Source organism: Primulina tabacum, chromosome 11 (assembly GCF_025594145.1).
Source record: "Primulina tabacum isolate GXHZ01 chromosome 11, ASM2559414v2, whole genome shotgun sequence".
NCBI classification, from domain to species: Eukaryota; Viridiplantae; Streptophyta; class Magnoliopsida; order Lamiales; family Gesneriaceae; genus Primulina; species Primulina tabacum.
Window position 1 is genome coordinate 6,775,508 of NC_134560.1, and position 21,151 is coordinate 6,796,658.

The following is a 21,151-nucleotide window of genomic DNA, read 5'->3' on the forward strand; positions in this document are numbered from 1 at the left end:
CTTATTCACCGCCTTCTCATCTTCGTGGTATATGAAACTTGGATGGTCTAATTTTTTTATTTAATTTGATATTAGTTCGAATAATACAATTTCAAATATTAAAAAATTATATTATAAAATTTAAAATTCTATCCTTTCTGCTCCGCGACTGTTTCGCCTACCCACAAACCGCCACTGCCGTCTCCGCCGACCTCCTCCGCCACCCTCCTCCACATTCATCCAGTCCGGAACCATACCCGTACTCCCGGTTCAAGTGTGCATCTGGGCAAACTGGGTTCTTCACAAAACTTGGGCGGTTGATACAAGAGAAAGCTAAGAGTGATGTGGAGAAAACTGTTGAATTTATGAAAGAGGAAAAAAACAAGGACACACGTATTGCTCTCCAATGGAGAAAATGCTTCAAGTATCTATGATTAAATGTGTGTGTAGAATCAACAGAAAACTACGCTATTTATACACAAGAAAAAAAAGTGTTATTCCAAAGTGCACTTCTATAAATTAAAACACAACTTTAACACTCCCCCTCAAGCTTAGAATAGGTTCACCATTCCAAGCTTGAACAACAGATTTCTATGTTGAGTTTTGCTCAAAGCCTTGGTAAACAAATATGCTGGTTGTTCTTCAGTTTTGATGTGCGATGTCTTGACTAACCCGTTACGAATCTTTTCTCGAACTAGATGACAATCGATCTCTATATGTTTCGTTCTTTCGTGATACATTGGATTCGCTGCGATGTGTAAAGCCGCAGTGCTGTCACAATGCAACATTACTGGAAGCGTTAACTCTAACCCCATATCAGTTAGAATACCGACCAACCAAACTACTTCACATGTCGTGTTGGCCATTGCTCTGTACTCTGCCTCAGCTGAAGACCTTGAGACAGTCGCTTGTTTCTTAGTTTTCCACGAAACCAAAGATCCTCCCAGCTTAATGCAATATCCAGTTATGGATCTTCTGGTCATGGGACAAGTTCCCCAATCAGAGTCACAATATGCTGTCAACGAAAAAGAGCGTCGTGCTGAGAGTAGAATTCCTCTGCCAGGTGCAGACCTTATATATCGCAACACTCTCAATGCTGACTCTAAATGCGATGTCTTAGGAGTGTTCATAAATTGACTTAGTGTCTGTACCGCAAAGCAAATATCAGGCCTTGTCACTGTGAGATATATAAGTCGGCCAACTAATCTTCGGTATGCACTAGCGTCGGGTAACAGAGGATCGACACTAGTATCTTGCCCTGCACTTTCATCAAAATCTTTTGACGTAAACCTACCATTTTGTTCCATAGGACTATCACAAATCCTTGCACCAGATAAGCCCGCATCTGATATAAGTTCAAGAGCATATTTTCTTTGGTTCAAACATATCCCTTCCTTTGATCTAGCAACCTCTATGCCGAGAAAGTATCTCAGTGTTCCCAGATCTTTAAGTTTGATATGCAGGTTTAGGTGCTTCTTGAGTGTTTCGATTGATTCCTCGTGATTGCCCGTGATCACTATATCATCTACATACACCAATAATATGGTAATGAACTCTCGCTCTTTCTTAACAAACAATGAGTGGTCATGCTTTGATTGGCAGAAACCAGCACCTTTCATGATGGATGTGAATTTCAGATTCCATTGTCTCGAAGCTTGTTTAAGGCCATAGAGGGATTTCATCAACTTACATACCTTAGTGCGTTGTATCTCGTTCGGATTTCGAAGTCCCTCGTGAAGCTCCCCCTGACTTCGAAAGCCTTGAGGTAAGATCATGTAAATCTCTTCATCAAGATCACCCTGGAGAAACGCATTTGTGACGTCCATCTGGTATAAGGGCCAATCAGACATGGCAGCAACACTTAGAAGGCATCGAACTGTGGCAATCTTAGCCACAGGGGAAAAAGTATCATGAAAATCCACACCAAAGAGTTTAGTATACCCTTTAGCAACAAGACGTGCTTTAAACCGATCCACACTGCCATCGGGATGGTATTTAATCTTATAGATCCACTTATTTGCAATAGGAATTTTCCCTTGAGGAAGATCAACAATCTCCCATGTATGATTACTGGCCAAAGCCTGTAACTCGAGGTCCATAGCATGTTGCCAACGGGGATCAAGAATTGCCTCATGGTAGGTGGAAGGTTCTTTTATTGCAGAGAAAGATGATAGAAAAGCACGATAATCAGGGGATAGACCAGTATATTGAACATAGTTGGAAAGAGAATGTGTACAGGAGAAAGATGAATGAGAGTTAGAGCAAATGTAGTCATGAGACCAAATGGGTGGTCTGGAAATGCGAGTGGAGTGGCGAGTAGGACAGGGGACATGATCAGGAGAAGGTGCTTGTGGGTGGGGAGGCGGTGGTAAGGGTTCAGGGATAGGAATGGGCACATCTAAGATGGGAAAGATAGGCTGGATATCTGGAACACGTGAGAAGGGAAATATATCTTCATGAAATACGATGTCCCTGGAAACAAAAAATCTTTTGATGGTTAGATCTTGAACCTTGTATCCTTTTTGGTTACTGGAATAGCCAAGAAAGACACAAGCACTGGCACGAGGGGCAAATTTATCTCCTTTGGGTAAAGTGGAAACGTAACACAAGCAACCCAAAACCCGTAGATGTGAATAAGAAGGCGAAGAACCAAACAATGCTTCAAAGGGTGTCTTATTTGATAAAAGGGGTGTTGGTGTTCGATTAATAATGTAAACCGAAGCAAGCACACAAAATCCCCAGTATGGAGTTGGAAAAGAAGCTTGGAACATCAAGGAACGAGCAATGTTGAGGATATATCGGTGTTTGCGTTCCACTAAGCCATTTTGTTGAGGGGTATATGGACATGAACGTTGGTGGAGAATGCCGAGGGAATGGAAAATGGCAGAACATTCCTGTTGTCAAAACTCCATAGCGTTATCAGTCCTAATGGTTTTAACATCAGCCGAAAATTGTGTCTTAATGAAAATCAAGAATCGCTTGATTAAGGGAAGGACATCTAATTTAGAATGCATGAGGTATACCCAAGTGGAACGCGTGAAATCATCAACAATAGTAATAAAAAAACGCTCCCCATGATGCGTGGGCGTATTAAAGGGACTCCAGACATCCATATGTATCAACTGAAATGCCATAGTGGAACTAGAGGACCTGCGTTGTGGAAAACTCATACGTGTTTGCTTAGATAAAGGACAAACAGAGCAGTGAGACAACTCAAATTCAGCAGGCAAAAAAGATAACATTTTCATTCGGGATAAAGAAATATGTCCAAGGCGTTGATGCCATAAAGTTTCGGGTGACATGGAAGTACATGGTGAATGGTTTACAGCGGAAAGTGACGATCTATACAATTGAAATTGAGAGGCTGGCAATGTAGAAGGAGTGGAAACATTGCTGGACTGCAAACTGGAATTGTCTAGGTAGTATAAGCCATGGCTCTCCTTACCAATCCCCATTATCCTCCCACTTGAGAGGTCCTGAAAGACACAAAAACAAGGGAAGAAGGTGACAAAACAGTGATGTTCCTTAGTGAATTTGGAAATGGATAGAAGATTGTGACGAAAATCTGGAACAAAGAGGACATTGGAAATAGTAATGGCTTTGTTAAGATACATGGATCCTAAATTGGTAATTTTGGTAGTACTACCATTTGGCAATTGGATTGAACCCATGGCAGTGGCATAAGACTTAAAGTTTCCAAGGAAACCATGACGCCCAACCATGTGATCATTTGCGCCGGTATCAAGTATCCATCTGGTGTCAATATTAGAAGAAGGTGGAGCAATACCTGCCATGTTTGCAGAAGAATCAGATGAGTGAGTTTCAGTGTCTGGTGGTTGCTTCGCAAGGAGCTTGACAATGGCAGCATACTGTTCAGGGGTGAAAAAGGACCCAGTGTTCTTGGAGTGCATAGATTGTTCAACCTCTCCAGGGTTTAAAACAGAAACATTAGCTCTTCCCATCGGCTTATCTCTGATGTCGCCTTCCCTATTGTACCTTTGATTACCCCCTTTCCACTGTCCTTTATACAGTTTGTGTCCAGGAGGATACCCTACCAACCGAAAGCAATTCTCTTTGCGATGACCAAGTAAGTTACAATGCTCACAACGAACATCAAATTTCTTCTTATTTTGAGCAGAAAAAAACGCAGCAGAGTCGAGTTGTTGTGGAACAACGCTTAATAGACTTCGATGTGATTCTTCTTGTGAAATAATGGCAAATGCATTATTTACAGTAGGGAGAGGAGTCATCATTAAAATGTGGCTTCGAATATGCACAAAGCTTTCATTGAGTCCCATGAGAAACTGAAGGAGCTTATGTTGTTGATCAAATTCAACATATTGCCTCGAAGATTCACAAGAGCACGTAGGTAATGTGACTAGAGATCCATATTCATCCCACAGCTGTCTAAGCTTTGAATAGTATACAGAGATCGAGTTATTACCTTGAACAAGACAACCGATTTCACGATGAAGTGCGAAGATCCTGGAACCGTTCACTTTGTTGAATCGTTCACACAGATCATTCCAGACTACAGCGGCATCAGTTGAATACACAATTCCATAAAAAATCTCCTTCGACACAGCATTCATAATCCAGGATAAAACAATGGCATTACATCTCTCCCACTGCGATATTTTTTCCGGTTCAGAGGCTGGCCATTTACAGCTTCCATCGATGAATGCAAGCTTATTCTTAGCTCGCAAAGCAATTAACATGGCGCGACTCCAGATCCCATAGTTTTCAGTACCGATTAGTTGCTCATTGATCAGATTGAGCCCTGGTGTGTCGGATGGATTGACATAAAGCAGATCCAAAACATCATTCACAGCTGAAGCCATCGCTATCAAAGTAGATTCCTCAGCGACAACGAAGAGAAAAAAATTGCAGATCCTTCTAACAATTATGATCAAGCAACAGAATCAAATCAAAAAACAAACTCAAGCTCTGATACCATGTTGAATTTATGAAAGATGATAAAAACAAGGACACACGTATTGCTCTCCAATGGAGAAAATGCTTCAAGTATCTATGATTAAATGTGTGTGTAGAATCAAGAGAAAACTACTCTATTTATACACAAGAAAAAAAAATGTTATTCCAAAGTGCACTTCTATAAATTAAAACACAACTTTAACAAAAACGAGGGATAATTTGGCTGTCATCGACGAGCTTTTGCTTTACTGGAAGCTATCTGATACTGACCGGTTTCTGGATGAGCTGGAAGAGGTTCGATCTTTCCATTTTCTGTTGTAATTTTGTTGCCAAATAATGCGTGAAGCTTTCTTGCTCGGATTCACGTCTTTAATTTCTTGCTTTGGCATTAAAGAATTGTCTGTTTACCTGGGGCCGTTCGATGCTGATAATTTCACCAACTACAAATCTTCTGTATGCGGAGTTCGGATACTCATTTTATTATGCGATTGATACTGGTTTAGAACTATTGATGATATGAATTCAAGTTTCCGGGCTTGTATATTTTTGGATCAGTTTTATATTTCTTTTTCCATTTACTGTTAGGCATTGTTAGTGGCTGATTTCGGTCCAAGGATTACCATAAAGATCTTGGAGAGCTTGAGGGATGATACATAAGCAGGAAATCTCAAATCTGGGAGTGAAATTAAAGTAATTATTTGGATGCTTATCTCATGTAATAGCTTTATTTTAGCAAGATTCTCTTCTTATACTTCAAGTATTATCTGACAGTGCAAGTATTTAATTATAGGATGCTTTAAAGAGGAGTATATTTAATTTGTTAACTGCAAAGAAACTTAAAACCGAGCTCCGGCTTGGTTTCAGGTCAGAACTGGTTCAGTGAAACATTGTCTGTTGGCTTGTTTTGGCGTTCCATATGGGTCACTGACTAAACTTTTATCACTAGAAAACCGGCGTGATCATGGTGGTTGGTGTCAATGGAGGTGGGAAGACTACATCTCTAGGTAAACCTATCAAATTGATACTGGAATATATTTTTAAAATTTAACATCATTGGGACGTCAAGGATGATGGCTTTTTTGCTTGCTTTTGGAAAAAAGTTTTATTTGTACTTTTCATGTCCATGAAGTGCAGTGATTATAAACAGAATCTTTATTCTTAATCTTCTTGTTAGTTGAATTGGTCTGTAACTTATGGTTCAATCTTGTTCGAAACAAAAAATATATTCATAAAACAGAGTTGATATTAGTAAAAATTGAATTATGATGTATCTTTGGTACCATTGATTTTTTTTAAGTCGTAAGACTGAAAAATATGTGGTGCACTGTGCAGGAAAGCTTCCCAACAGATTGAAGAAAGAAGGGACCAAGGTGAGGTGTCTTTCCATCCTGTCCTGTCTTGTTTTTTTGGGGGGTTAAATTAGTGTTTCAAGATTAATCTTAATGAAACAGGGTTGAACTTTCATATAGTTTACGCTTTCAGAGAATGTAGTCCAGATGCTTTTATTTCACTTTTCATCACTTTACTTATGGGGACCGGGGAGTTGTTCCTGCTCATGCGGAAGAACAAAAATTCATTAGCACTCTTACTCCATGGAAATTAGACTTTTATTCTGTCATATACCCAACCCTGGCCTAAAAATAAGTTGTTTCTCATTTCTATTTGGCATACTTTTAAAATTTTGCTAGGTGTTTTTGGCAGCTGGAGATACGTTTAGAGCAGCTGAAACTGATCAACTGGAGATATGGGCAGAAAGAACGGGTTGTGAGATTGTTGTTGCTGAAAAAGAAAATGTAAAGGCATCATCAGGTAGAATATGTGGCTTCCGTTGTTACACAAGTGTTAAAAATGTAGTAAACATTTCCTAACTTGTGATTTTGAAGTTTTTCCCATGTAGTTCTCTCACAAGCCGTAAAAAAGGGGAGAGAGCAAGGTTTTGATGTTGTTCTGTGCGACACATCTGGACGTAAGTTTGATACAGTCATGTTTTGGCTTTATGTTTTACAATTTTGTTGCTAATTAACAATTTTTCCTTTTCGCATTCTTATCATAATACAGGTTTGCACACTAACTATGGCCTTATGGAAGAATTGGTAGCTTGCAAGAAAGCCGTTGGGAAAGCTGTCTCTGGCGCGCCCAATGTCAGTATTCTCGAATTTCTGCTGATTTTTATTGTATGGCTCGATGGCTGGTGGTGGGATGTTGAACTTCTAGCCAATATTTATGTAAATTATTTCACAATTTGCGGGAAATTCTGCATGCTTCCGCAAGCAAGAGAATTAAATGATGTAATGTATCCTATCCATGGTTGTCAACACTGTTTCGACATTTTAATTTTAAATGACCCCCTTTATCCCAAAGAAGAGAACTTTAAATATTCATGTGTATTTACTCTATAATACAAGTTTATTGAGATGCACCCCTCACCATGAGTTCCCCTACATTCTTCAGTCTGCCCCGAACATATTGAATTTTCGCACCTAAAAATTTGGTAGTAATTATTTGATGCAATTGAAATAATAGCTCATTGATATAGAACCTTGGGTTTTCTCATAGCGACTCTTGTCTTGGATTAAAAAGTTTGATTTGATGTTCTGTTTCAGGTTGTTGGAGTAACCGGATTGATTTTGACCATATTTGACGGTTCTGCCAGAGGCGGCTGTGTGGTGTGTTCAAATTTCCATTTCTTGTTCTTTATCTCTTTCGGAAATTGTATCTCCCTACACTCTTCTACTCACATAAACCTACAATGCAAAATCGACACATCTACCTCAACTGATATTTAAAAATGCCAAAATTTGGTATAAAATGACTACAAGGTACCAAAATGTGCCGAAGTGTCTATGTTCCTTGCGGAGAGATGTAATCATGAATTTCGAACAAGGTTTTGCATAACTTGACATTTTTTAGGATGTCACATGCAAAATTCCATTATTCGTATTATAATGACCCCTAATTCTTTGTCCTTAAAATTTATGGGACACCATATCCTATATTATACCTGCAGGTTAGTGTAGTTGATGAGCTGGGCATTCCTGTGAAGTTTTTGGTGTCGGCGAAAAATTAGATGATCTCCAACCCTTTGATCCAGAGGTGTTCGTTAATGCAATCTTTCCTTGAAATGGTAAGATCTACATCATATCTGTACACAACACGAGGATGCGTTGCTCGTAGCTTTGTTCTTTGATCCAGTCAACTTCTGTGTTATCTGCCAGAACCTCGTTGTAGTTACTTTTCATGCTGCCTAAGGATGGATTATTGCTTGATACTCATGAATGAGAGTTGGACAAGGAATTCTGAGGAGTTTTCTTCACTGGGGAAGGTGGATTTGATCTATCAACTCTCAGTGCGACTAGCCTTGGCACACGTTTTCCGTGATGCTTGATTTCACACAAATGTCAGAAAGGATACGACTTCGAAATAAACTCGAGAGTATGTTGTGGGGTGATCGGATTACCAAGATTGTGGTCGGATGAATGTATTTCCAGTAGCCTGAAATTTGTCGTGTACTGTATTTGATAGAAATGGTAAGAATTGCTTTATGCTTCTGCCTCTGGAAAATCATTGTGTAGGAAGCATATATTAGAAAGCTAGAAAATCTTATTAGAATACATATAAAGGTGTTCGATATTTGGAAGAAGACATGTTTTATTAAAGCTCAAAATGATTAAAATTGGGCCGATGTCTCAACCATCTTGACATCTTAGGTTTAAGATTATATTCAAGACTTAATTATAATAAAATTCTCTGGCCAAAAAAAAATAACTAAAACTGATTAATAAATAATAAGTTGTGTCATACAAGTAGCAGCTAAATGAAGCGGGGAATTAGGAATATATGCGCAATATTTAAAAAATGAATTTAGGTGAAAAGAATATTATTCGTCAAAATAGAAGGAGAAAAATATGGATTGTATAATAAAAAAAGGCAATTCGTGTGTGATTTCTTTAACAATCGTTACCCGTTGCGTTATGATCTACGAGTAGCTTATATAAGAAACTAAAAAGACTGATCATCCTGAAATTTTATGTGAAATCAATCGTTACAAATTCAGGTTCTTTGCAATTTAGCCTTCAAATTTCTTGAGGGCACGTGAGCATTCTGAAACTGAGATGTTCGTTTTTGCATATATCAACCGCACACATATCACTTTGTTATAACTTATAAACTTGAAACGGGTGTATTATAAAATGTAGCACGAGTCATGAACGCCAGACGCCCGGATTCCTTCAGCCGGAAATCAACTGCTACCACAGTCAGGTTCCTCCCACTCCTCACCACAGATCCGTCAACCGCTACTTCTGCCTGTGATGAAAATCCCGGGTCAAAAAAATCTTAAGGGACTAAGGGCTGCAACAAATGGCAGGTAAACTGAGGGATAGCATGAAGTTTAAACCGAGTGTTGTAAAAATTTCAGTATGATCAACGGTATACATCAAGTAGAAAAAATAGTCTGATGGGTAAATTTTCCAAAAATTTTAAAATTTTGAAGATCATAGTAAGCGAGTTTTTACTGATTTCTACGACTGAAAGTACGATAACTTGGAGACTACTTCCTTTTTCCTAAATGTCAGATGAATGTGAAATAATGTGCCTAAGGTAAAAGAACCATGGCATTGCAATATCAGGATGGATTTCCAATAACAAATTATCGGGTATATTTTATGACTGAATGCATGCCAGATACAATAAATATTACAGTCGTCATTAGTTTTGCAACTCACATTTTCCCAAATGCTTAGCAGCTCAAATGCCCACATGGGACAATGGGGGCAACATTACTTTATATACACTACAACATTTAAACAAATGCTAATCATGAAAACGAAGTGGTCAGGACAGTTGCAACAACATGAGGTAATAGAATCTTAAGGTGGTGCTACGAACTGTAATTTGAGTATGATTCAACAAATCCATGTTTCTTATTCTCTTACATCATTTTCCTAAAATGTACTTATTGTCAGCCACAAATTTGGCATAGGATTATTAATTAATCCGTTAGTGAATAAAATAAATTTTCAGAGAAAGAACAAAGACTCACATTGTGTGGAGCAGCATAGAGATAAGAAATACTGAGTTCTCCAAGGAATACATCTTTATCTTTTCCAACAATTGTTCTAGCACAAGCAATTGCAACTCTCTCAGCCACAGCTCCAACTGCTCCTCCATGCATTCCGCCATAAGAATTCTGTACTTCAAATAAACCAAACAATCCATCATTAGATGCAGTAAAAAAAAATGGCTGCCCCATCGTAGAATCCATGCTATATGTTAAGCAAGAACATCTTAGAAATGCCTATTTAATGAGTCAGCAATTAAATGTGAACTTACTAAAATAATCCAACTTTTTCTCAAGAAACTGTTCAAATTCTGATTTATCATATCAGGTTAACAATAGAATTGGCAATGATGGAGGCTGAATCAAACATCTGGTAGCACAAATACAATGTGTGCTATGAACCTGGTTACAAAATTAACTGAAGCAATGGAGGCTGAATCAAACATCTGGTAGCACAAATACAATGTGTGCTATGAACCTGGTTACAAAAATAAATGAAGCAAGAGAAGAAACTAAGATCAAATGATCTGGAAACAGTTGCTCTATGTCCAAGAGCAGTTGGTCTGTCATCCTTAGAGGCTTAGACGATAAAATATAAATCTTTCAAATTCTTGTTGTTTTTTGTAATGAAAGTCTTGGTTTCTCAAACACAGGTAGTACTTAGTAGTCTCTGCTTCGAGTTTCTTCACAATCAATATTTATGAACATGAGACCATAGAATTTCTGCATAACATGAAAGCCATGGTTTCTGCAAAATTTCTCGGCTACATGTTTATCATCTTGATCAGCATATAATTACAAGAAACAGAAAAAACTATGTCTGGATAAATAAACTAAAATATGGTCATTAATCAATCAAGAAAATGTTATTTGCGTGACTGCGTCTGATGCATAATAATACCATAAAACATATACGTATACTATCTGATACACCAGCATTAGCATTCCTCCATAATTCTCTAACTCATTCTATTGAATGTCCTAAAAACCCACAAAATTCCCACCACAAATTTCAGATACTTTTCCTATACTCAAGCGAAAAGCTAAGCAACCATTTCAAACCCCAGCTAAAATTTCAAGATTCCATCAAAAAAATTCAGCGAAAAATCCACAATCAACAAAGAAAGCAGCAAATGGGTACCAAGATCGCAGGTTTGACAGTAAACAAACAAGATAATTTGCCACGTTCGACGGAGACGACTTTAAGAACCCCTCCTACAAGGTTGGAGAACGAATCCTTCACGTCGTGTTCTGGTTTAATGGTCTTACCTACTCCCACTTTGCTGAGAAATTCAAGGGTTATTTCACGACGTTCTGGAGTGATTTCTTCGCAAATCGGGTCAACTCTAGGGGCGTCGGGGCTCAGGGTGGGAGCTTCTTTAGTGATTGCCATGGTTACCACTACTCTGCCCCCTCAGTCAGCTGTCAGCCACGCAGAAGGTCCAACCAAAGGGGAGAGATTTTAATTGATTTAACGGCGATATATTTGTTCCAACAAAATCCAGTACCTGTAATATTTTTTGTGAATTGGTAGTTGATAAACCATTGCTTTATATATATATATATATATATATATATATATATATAACAATATTTTGCACGTGGCAAAAACTGGTGTGAGACGGTCTCACGGGTCGTATTTGTGAGACGAGTCTCTTATTTGGGTCATCCATCAAAAGTATTACTTTTTATACTAATAGTATTACTTTTATTGTGAATATAATTAGGGTTGACCCGTCTCACGGATAAAAATTTGTGAGACCGTCTCACTAGAGACCTACTCTTTGCATATCTAATACTACATAAGTGTTTATTTTTAGTTTATGCTTCAAATTTGACTGCTTTGTTCATATGTTCATGTCTTTTATGTGTGAAAGAATTTGTTGTAGTTGTGAATGATTGTGTGATTTCGATGGGTTCATATCCCTTGTGTGTTTGATAATTTATTTTTATGAGTTCATGTATTTTATGCGTTTTTTGGCTTCTCAATCGATTATAATCATTTGGAGCCATTGAGTTAGGTAGACATTAATTCTATATCATTTCATGCAATTAAAGTAATTAAATCATGTTTTTTTTATTTATTTTGAAATGCTAGACCAATGTACTCAATTATGTAATTGAGAGATGCATTGTAAATGTAATGCCCGGAAAATTTAATCCTAGTAATCTGTAATTATTGATTTATAATTTGATATGATTATGAAAGGATTAACGAGACACGATTTGAAGTAACGTGTGAAAATATATGTGCGAGGACAGTATCATCGGCGCACATGCGCGACATGAGACGCGCACATGCGCGAATTGGACAGAAGGTCTCGCGCATATGCGCGACAGGAAGGCGCGCATATGCGCGAGCTGTGTGAAAGTTCAATCACAACTTCAGAGAGTCTCGCGCATATGCGCGGAAGGTGTCGCGCATATGCCGAAAAGAAATGTGCGAAGACCAGAAGGTCTCGCGCATATGCACCGATTTAGGTCGCGCATATGCGCGAGACGTGTTGCGCGTAGAGTTCGCCATTTGCTTTACATGCGTGAATGTATATATATATATATAAATATATATACAAAACGTACGGAAATCCTTCATTATTTCCGAGAAAAGAGTCGAGAAAATCTCTGTGAAGTTGTGAAAAATCCTTACGCCTTTTGTGCAAAATCCGTCCGTCTGATTTTAAATCCGACTTCGGTACTGTAATCCTATCGACGTAGGCTACAACTGGACATAAATTTTACTACGTTTTGACATGTTTTGAAATTATGATATTGTCAGAATTGCATGGAATTCATATATGATGTTCTGGACATGTTAGACATCATAGAATCGAAGTCAGATTAAGAAACAGACTGATTATGGAATTGTTATGATTTTCTGAAGTTAATTGACTGAGATATGATATCAGATTGTATTGGTATCGATTATTAGTTGAGATAATTATTATCTGGTGATGTTATATTGACCGGGATATCGGGATTGTGCGGTTATACCGTTGATTTTGAATTATTGATCAGATTGGTATCGATTTAAACGGTATATTGATATGATATTATTGATATTGCCATTGCCAGATTGAGGGATTGACAGAGTTTGAATTCCTGACCGAAACTACAAACGAAAGGTATAAGTCAATGTGGTATCGGGAGATTGACTTAAGTCGGTTTAGACTTGAGTTTCCCTAAATCACATACTTTACTTTATTGCATTGATATTTGCATTGATTTGATTGATGTACTTGTTTTCTTGATTAATAGATAACAGGTATTAGACGAGTAATCTTGTGACAGAAGTGCCTGATAGTGGCGGGATCGCCACGGGCACATTGCACGATGTCACAAGATAGTGTATTGGCGATAGTGCCAAAGTCTGTCACCGGATGATTGGTTATCGATGTGTATAGAATTTGGGTTTCTTCTATTACTGTTGATCAATGTCGTATCGGTGTGGATAGAATTGGAGCTTCTTTTATTACTGGTGATCGATATTAGATCGGTGTGGATAGAGTTAGAGTTCTTTCTATTACTGGTGATCGATACCATATCGGTGTGGATAGAATCAGACCTTTTTCTATTTCTGGTGATCGATACCTTATCGACGTGGATAGAACTGGAGTCTTTTCTATTACTGTTGGTCGATATAGGAATGCCAACTTCTGGAAACCGAGATCCCTAGACAAGGATTGAGTCTAGTCTAAATTGTGTAGCTACGAGTATTGTCGACAGTTTGATATTATTTATGTTTCAGATTTTGATACATATTGCTGTTACCTATTACATGCTTTATATTTGTTTTATTGATTGCATGTTTCGTTGATTTATACTGGGATTATAATTTCACCGGAATTATCCGGCTGTTGTCTTGTCTGTATGTGTACATGACAACAGGTGGGACATGTTCAGGGTCACGGAGATAAAGAGAGAGATCGTGATTAGAGTGGCGGCTCCGGACTTGGATTAGAGATAGGGTTGGACACTTGATATTAGCTGTTAAACCTTAATTAAATAAATATATGTGCTACAGAGTTGGTACTTTTATATACTGAGATGTATATATGTTTTTATGTCACTACGTTCCGCATTATTTTAAAAAAAAAAATTTAGACCCTGTTTATTATAATTGAGTAATTAGTCCCAATGATGATTAAGAACATGATTAGCGTCCGGATCCCCACAATTGTGAAGTGATTTATGCATTAATCCTTAAAACTTTATTTTGAATGGTTGGTGCAAATATGCCTATCAATTTTTTTGTGGTTTGCTAAGGATTCTTACAATTACAAATACACCTGTCAAATTTTTTCCAATAATGGTTTAAAATGTACTCAATTTTAGGCTCTCGGTACTTTATTTGCCCCAAGTTATACTCAATTTTGTGGTTGATTGATATTAAACTTGTTTTTTCCCATTCAAATACATTTGAAAACTGGGATTTCTATTGGTGTAATTTAATACATAAAAAGAAAATGTTTTTACACTCACCATCAAATATGAGTAATGACCTAATTTAACATACAAAATACCTAAATTTGGATAGTAGATATCTTATTTGACTCATTTGATATTATTTTTTGTTTGAAAAGACACTTAATATTCAAGTTGTCATCATAAATGAAGTCCATTGGAGTTTCATTGAAGATGCACAAAACGAAGTATTCGTGTGATTTAATACAAAAAAATAAACATGTCCCCACTAATTATCATCAAATATGAGTTAATGCATAATATTTGGCTAATTTGTGACCCATATTTTGTTTGAAAATACACTTGATATTCGAATGGTCACATGAACGAAGTCTTGTTGGAGTTTCCATTGAAGATGCAATAGGATGAAGTATTCATGTGATTTAATAACAAGAAAGAAACATGCTCTCTATTAACCATCGAATACGAATAAGTACCCATATATTTTTTTTTGAAAATACGCTTGATGTTCGAGTTGTCACTATAAATGAATTCATGTTGGAGTTTCCATTGAAGATTCACTAGGATGAAGTATTCATGTGATTTAATATCAAAAAAATTTCAACACTAACCATCAAACACGAGTAAGTACTTAATTTAACGTATAAGGTACCTAAATTAAGATTTCAGATAGATGATTTGGCTTATCTCATACCCATATTTTGTTTGAAAATATATTTGATGTTCGAGTGGTCGTCATAAACGAAGTTATGTTGGAGTTTTCATTAAAGATGCAATAGGGTGAAGTATTCATATTAATTCAAAAAAAACATGTTATCCATATTTTGTCAAAAGTACACTTATATTATATTCGATAATATTCATTCATAATACTTATTAGTATTAATGAAAATACAAGAGGATAATTAATTTGATATTTTATTTATTATTATTATTTCACAATACTATTGTTAATCATCTATTATACTTGATAATATTCATTCATACTATTTATTGATAATCTTTCAATTATAGTATTCTTTCATTATAATTATTACTATTAATTAATAATACTTACCGTTAATATTCATTCATAATACTTATTGGTATTTATGAATACACTAGGATATTTAAATATATCTTATATTTTGAATTACTAATTAATAATACTTGTGATAACCATCCATTATACTTATTAGTAATCTTACAATATACTTATGAGTATTTATCCATAATAATTATTGGTATTTTTTATAATAATTACGAGAAATGTAACTTTTCAAATTCGATGATTGTTCACACTGTACTAATAAAATGATACTTGTTTTGCCATTTAAGTACTCAATTCGATTATTTAGTGTTCTGAAAAAATATTCATTGAGGTGATTGATGTGATATTATTTGTCAATAACAATACGATATATAAATTGATATAAAAATATCAATTTTAGTCAAATGATACTTTTTTTTCTCCTTAACTACTTAATTTGATTGAGGTTTTCTTTCCTACTTTTGATAATATTTGTCAATACTAGCTAGTGAGCGGGGTAGATTGAGGTTTTCTTTCCTGCTTTTGATTGCTAGCATGATTTACTGCTTTATAATGCATGTTTATCTGTTTATCTGACTTGATTTGAAAACATGTATTATTGAGAATGGATCAGCACCGATTCTGGATCAGCTGTAAGATGATCCGAGGAGGATTGAAACTGATATGTGGTAGTTGGAATTACTAACCTCCTTGATTATCAGATATGCCTCCGAGAAGAGTACCAGAACAGGATAGTACTTCAAATCCTCCCATGGATGTGGCAGCTACTCCCATGGAGACCTTGTTAAAGAGATTTCAGTCGTTCCATCCACCAACTCTGAAGGGTACGGAGAATTCAGTGAAATGCGAGAGTTGGTTAGATGATATCGAGATGTTGTTTGAGTCCTTGGATTATACTGATGAGAAGAGGGTGAAACTGATAGGGCACCAGTTACATGATGTGGCAAAGAACTGGTGGATTACCACAAAGCGGGCCTTGGAGCAACGAGGTACGACTATCACCTGGAATGTCTTTAGAACTGAATTTTATCAAAGGTTCTTTCCAGTGTTGTATAGAAAGGACAAGGGAGCCGAGTTTGCAAACTTGAGGCAGGGCCAGCTAAACATTGAGTAATATGTGGCCAAATTCTCTACACTGCTCCGATTTGCTCCCCACGTAGCTGAACATGATGAGGCCGTTGCAGACCAGTTCATAAATGGCCTAAATCCTGAAATCTTTACCTTGGTAAATACCGGGAGGTCAAACAACTTTACCGATGCCTTGAACCGAGCCAAGGGAGCTGAAGCCGGTCTGATGAGACAGAAAGAGGCTTCGTTTGTGTCTTCAGCACCGAGATTACAGATGCCTCCACCAGCTCCCCGATTTGAGAGCGGCAGTGGTAGTGGGAAGAAAGACTTCCTGAAAGCTAAGAGAAAGCAATTCAAGAAACTTGGAAGTAGCTCATCCAGTTCGAGTGGCTCTAGACAGACTGGTCAGGGCCAGAGTTATACAGGACCTTACTGTAGCACTTGTGGAGGGAAGCATTCCCCAGAACAGTGCCGAGGAGTGTTCGGCAACTGCCGCATTTGTAAGCAGCAGGGACACTTTGCCCGAGTGTGTCCACAACGAAGTGCCCAGGGATCCCAGGCCGTTGAGTCATCTAGATCAGTGGCTCAGACAGGGAGACGATCTGCTGCCGTTCATTCCTTCCAGCCAGCACCGCCTACTCAGTCACAGCCGGGGCCAGGAGGGAGCCAGATAGTGAGCCAGCCTCCTAGACAGCAGGCCCGAGTGTTCGCTTTGACTGAGGAGCAGGCACAGGATGCACCTGATGACGTTGTTGCAGGTAACTGTTTTATTTCTAGTTATCCTGCTTATGTATTGATTGATACTGGTGCATCCCATACATTTATATCTGAGCAATTTGCTTTGATGCATTCTTTGCCTATTGAGTCATTATCTGCAGTAGTGTCTGTCTCTTCTCCCTTGGGGACGGGTTTGATATCAGTGAAATCTGTTAGATCGTGAATACTGCAGTATGATGGGCATGAGATTGAGTTGGACTATATTGTGCTTGGGATATCCAATTTTCATTGTATTATCGGTATCGATACGTTGACCAAGTACAGGGCTACAGTCGATTGTTTCCACAAGATTGTCCGATTCAGACCTGAGATGGCTGAGGAGTGGAAATTTTACGGTAAGGGTTCTCGAGCTAGAATTCCTTTGATATCTGCAATAAATATGACTCGATTATTGCAGAAAGGAGCGGATGGATTCCTGGTATATTCAGTTGATTTACTGAAATCGAGTCCATCATTGGCGGATTTGCCAGTGGTGTGCGAGTTTGCTGATGTCTTTCCAGATGAGATTCCTGGATTGCCTCCGATGCGGGAGATCGATTTCAGTATTGAATTGATGCCAGGAAGAGTTCCGATTTCAAGAGCTCCATACCGGATGGCACCTATCGAGTTGAAAGAGTTGAAAGAACAGCTGGAGGATTTACTGGCCAAGGGATATATCAGACCGAGTGTTTCTCCTTGGGGTGCTCCAGTACTTTTCGTGAGAAAGAAGGATGGGTCGATGAGACTTTGTATCGACTACCGGCCACTGAACAAGGCAACGATAAAGAATAAATATCCATTGCCTCGTATTGATGATTTATTTGATCAGTTGCAGGGTTCTTCGGTGTATTCCAAGATCGATCTGAGATCTGGATACCATCAATTGAGAGTCAGGGAGTCTGATATCTCAAAGACAGCATTCAGAACCAGGTATGGACACTATGAATTTATTGTCATGCCATTTGGTTTGACGAATGCACCAGCGGTATTTATGGGATTAATGAACCGTGTCTTTCAGAAATATCTCGATGATTTTGTGATTATTTTCATTGATGATATTTTGATTTATTCAAAGAATGTGATGGAGCATGCAGAACATTTAAGAATTGTGTTGCGAATTTTGAGGGCTAAAAAGTTATATGCTAAACTGTCGAAATGCGAGTTCTGGTTGAAACAGGTGGTGTTTCTGGGACATATCATATCCGGAGACGGGATATCCGTTGATCCCAGTAAGGTTGAGGCAGTGATTTCTTGGCCGAGACCGACCTCTGTACCAGAGATACGCAGCTTTATGGGTTTGGCAGGATATTATCGCCGATTTATTAAAGATTTTTCGAGTATTGCCAAACCGATTACACAGTTGACTCAGAAGAATGCTCCATTCGTTTGGTCTGAGGAATGTGAGACCAGTTTTCTCGAATTAAAAAAAAGATTGACCAGTGCTCCAGTGCTGACTATCCCGTCAGGTACTGGTGATTTTGTTGTTTATTGTGATGCATCTCACCGCGGATTGGGTTGTGTGTTGATGCAGCGAGGACATGTTATTGCTTATGCCTCGAGACAACTGAAGCCCCATGAATCTCGTTATCCAATTCATGATCTTGAATTGGCAGCCATTGTCTTTGCATTGAAGATATGGCGACATTATCTGTACGGTGAGAATTTTGAGATCTATTCTGATCACAAAAGTTTGAAATATCTGTTTTCACAATCCGAGTTGAATATGAGACAGCGAAGATGGCTTGATTTACTAAAGGATTTTGATTGTGAAATCAAATACTATCCAGGAAAGTCCAATGCAGCAGCCGATGCACTGAGTCGAAATGTATGTTCTCTATCCTTATCGACTATGGGTGTTTCGAATTTGATTGAAGACTGCTGTTTGTCTGGATTAGCCTTTGAAACAGTCTGTCGACCTCTAAAATTATATGCAATTCGAGCTGAACCAGAATTGATATTGAGAATCAAAGAGGCACAAAAAGTTGATCAGAACGTACAGAATTCGATTGCAATGGTCAAAGCTGGTCATCAATCGGAATATCAGGTTCGAGATAGTGTTTTGTATGTGAATAATCGTCTTGTTGCCGAATGTTTCAGAATTGAGACAGCGAATACTGACAGAAGCGCACAACAGTCATTTTAGCATTCATCCTGGTGGCAGGAAAATGTATAATGATTTGAAGACACAGTATTGGTGGAAACAGATGAAATCTGATGTTACTGAATTTGTAGCCAAGTGTCTGAATTGCCAACAGGTGAAGGCTGAAAGGAAGAAACCTGGAGGACTGTTACAGAGTTTGTCTATTCTTGAATGGAAATGGGATCACATTTCCATGGATTTTGTGACACAGTTGCCACGTTCCTCCCGAGGTTGTGATGCGATTTGGGTCGTGATTGATCGATTGACCAAATCCGCATGCTTTATTCCATACAAAATGATGTATAGATATGAGCAAACGGCCGATATCTATGTCAAGGAAGTAGTCAGACTGCACGGAGTGCCGAAGTCGATTGTGTCAGACCGTGATCCTTGTTTTACTTCGCACTTCTGGCAGAGTTTGCAGCAAGCTCTCGGTACTAAGTTACATTTGAGTACCGCATATCATCCACAGACTGACGGACAGTCAGAGCGTACGATCCAGACATTGGAAGATATGCTGAGAGCTGTAGTGCTGGATTTTAGCACTAACTGGCAAGATGCATTGCCTCTTTGTGAATTTTCGTACAACAATAGCTATCAAACGAGTATTGAGATGGCTCCATTCGAAGCGTTGTACGGGAAGAAATGTAGATCCCCATTATATTGGGATGATATCTCTGAAGTTCCTGAGACTGGACCTGACATGATCAGAGATATGACTGAAAAAGTGAAATTGATTCAGAAGAAAATGAAGGCAGCCCAGGACAGACAAGTTAAATATGCCAACCTTCGGCGACGACCGTTGGTATTTGAAGCAGGAGACCGAGTGTTCCTGAAGATCTCTCCTTTCAGAGGTGTGGTCCGATTTGGTAAGAAAGGGAAATTGTCTCCACGATATGTTGGTCCTTATGAGATTCTCGAGAAGATAGGAGATCGTGCCTATCGACTAGCATTGCCACCTTCATTATCTGGAATACATGATGTCTTTCATGTATCAATGCTGCGGAAGTATCTCCCTGATGATTCACATGTTATTCAACCCGACGAGACCGAGCTGGATAAGACATTGAGTTATGTTGAGAAACCGATCAGGATTATCGATCGTAAGGAAAAACAGCTCAGAACGAAGATAATTCCGTTGGTGAAAGTACAATGGACTCTTCATGGCGTTGAAGAAGCCACTTGGGAGACGGAATCAGATATGAGACAAGAATTCCCAGCATTATTTCACTGATGTAAATTTCTGTTTAGTTTTATTACATACCTTCTTATTGATATGATGTATTGCCTGTGATTTCGGGGACGAAATCATATCTTAGGGGGGGAGAAATGTAATGCCCGGAAAATTTAATCCTAGTAATCTGTAATTATTGATTTATAATTTGATATGATTATGAAAGGATTAACCGAGACACGATTTGAAGTAACGTGTGAAAATGTATGTGCGAGTACAGTACCATCGGCGCACATGCGCGACATGAGACGCGCACATGCGCGAATTGGACAGAAGGTCTCGCGCATATGCGCGACAGGAAGGCGCGCATATGCGCGAGCTGTGTGAAAGTTCAATCACAACTTCAGAGAGTCTCGCGCATATGCGCGGAAGGTGTCGCGCATATGCCGAAAAGAAATGTGCGAAGACCAGAAGGTCTCGCGCATATGCGCGAGACGTGTTGCGCGTAGAGTTCGCCATTTGCTTTACATGCGTGAATGTATATATATATATATACAAAATGTACGAAAATCCTTCATTATTTCCGAG

At 38.3% G+C, this 21,151-nt stretch overlaps 1 protein-coding gene and 1 pseudogene across 1 annotated transcript; one reads left to right on the forward strand and one right to left on the reverse strand.

Moving 5' to 3' along the window:
* Positions 1–5,118: 5,118 nt before the first annotated feature.
* On the forward strand, positions 5,119–8,615 carry LOC142518158 (cell division protein FtsY homolog, chloroplastic-like; annotated as a pseudogene).
* A 268-nt stretch (positions 8,616–8,883) lies between these two features.
* On the reverse strand, positions 8,884–11,485 carry LOC142518159 (uncharacterized). Its single transcript, XM_075620865.1, has 3 exons — positions 11,115–11,485; positions 9,956–10,102; positions 8,884–9,219 (listed from the first exon to the last, which is right to left on the reverse strand). The coding sequence occupies exons 1-3, from the start codon at positions 11,364–11,366 to the stop codon at positions 9,076–9,078; spliced, it is 543 nt and encodes a 180-aa protein (XP_075476980.1). The 5' UTR covers positions 11,367–11,485; the 3' UTR covers positions 8,884–9,075.
* Between the last annotated feature and the right edge of the window lie 9,666 nt (positions 11,486–21,151).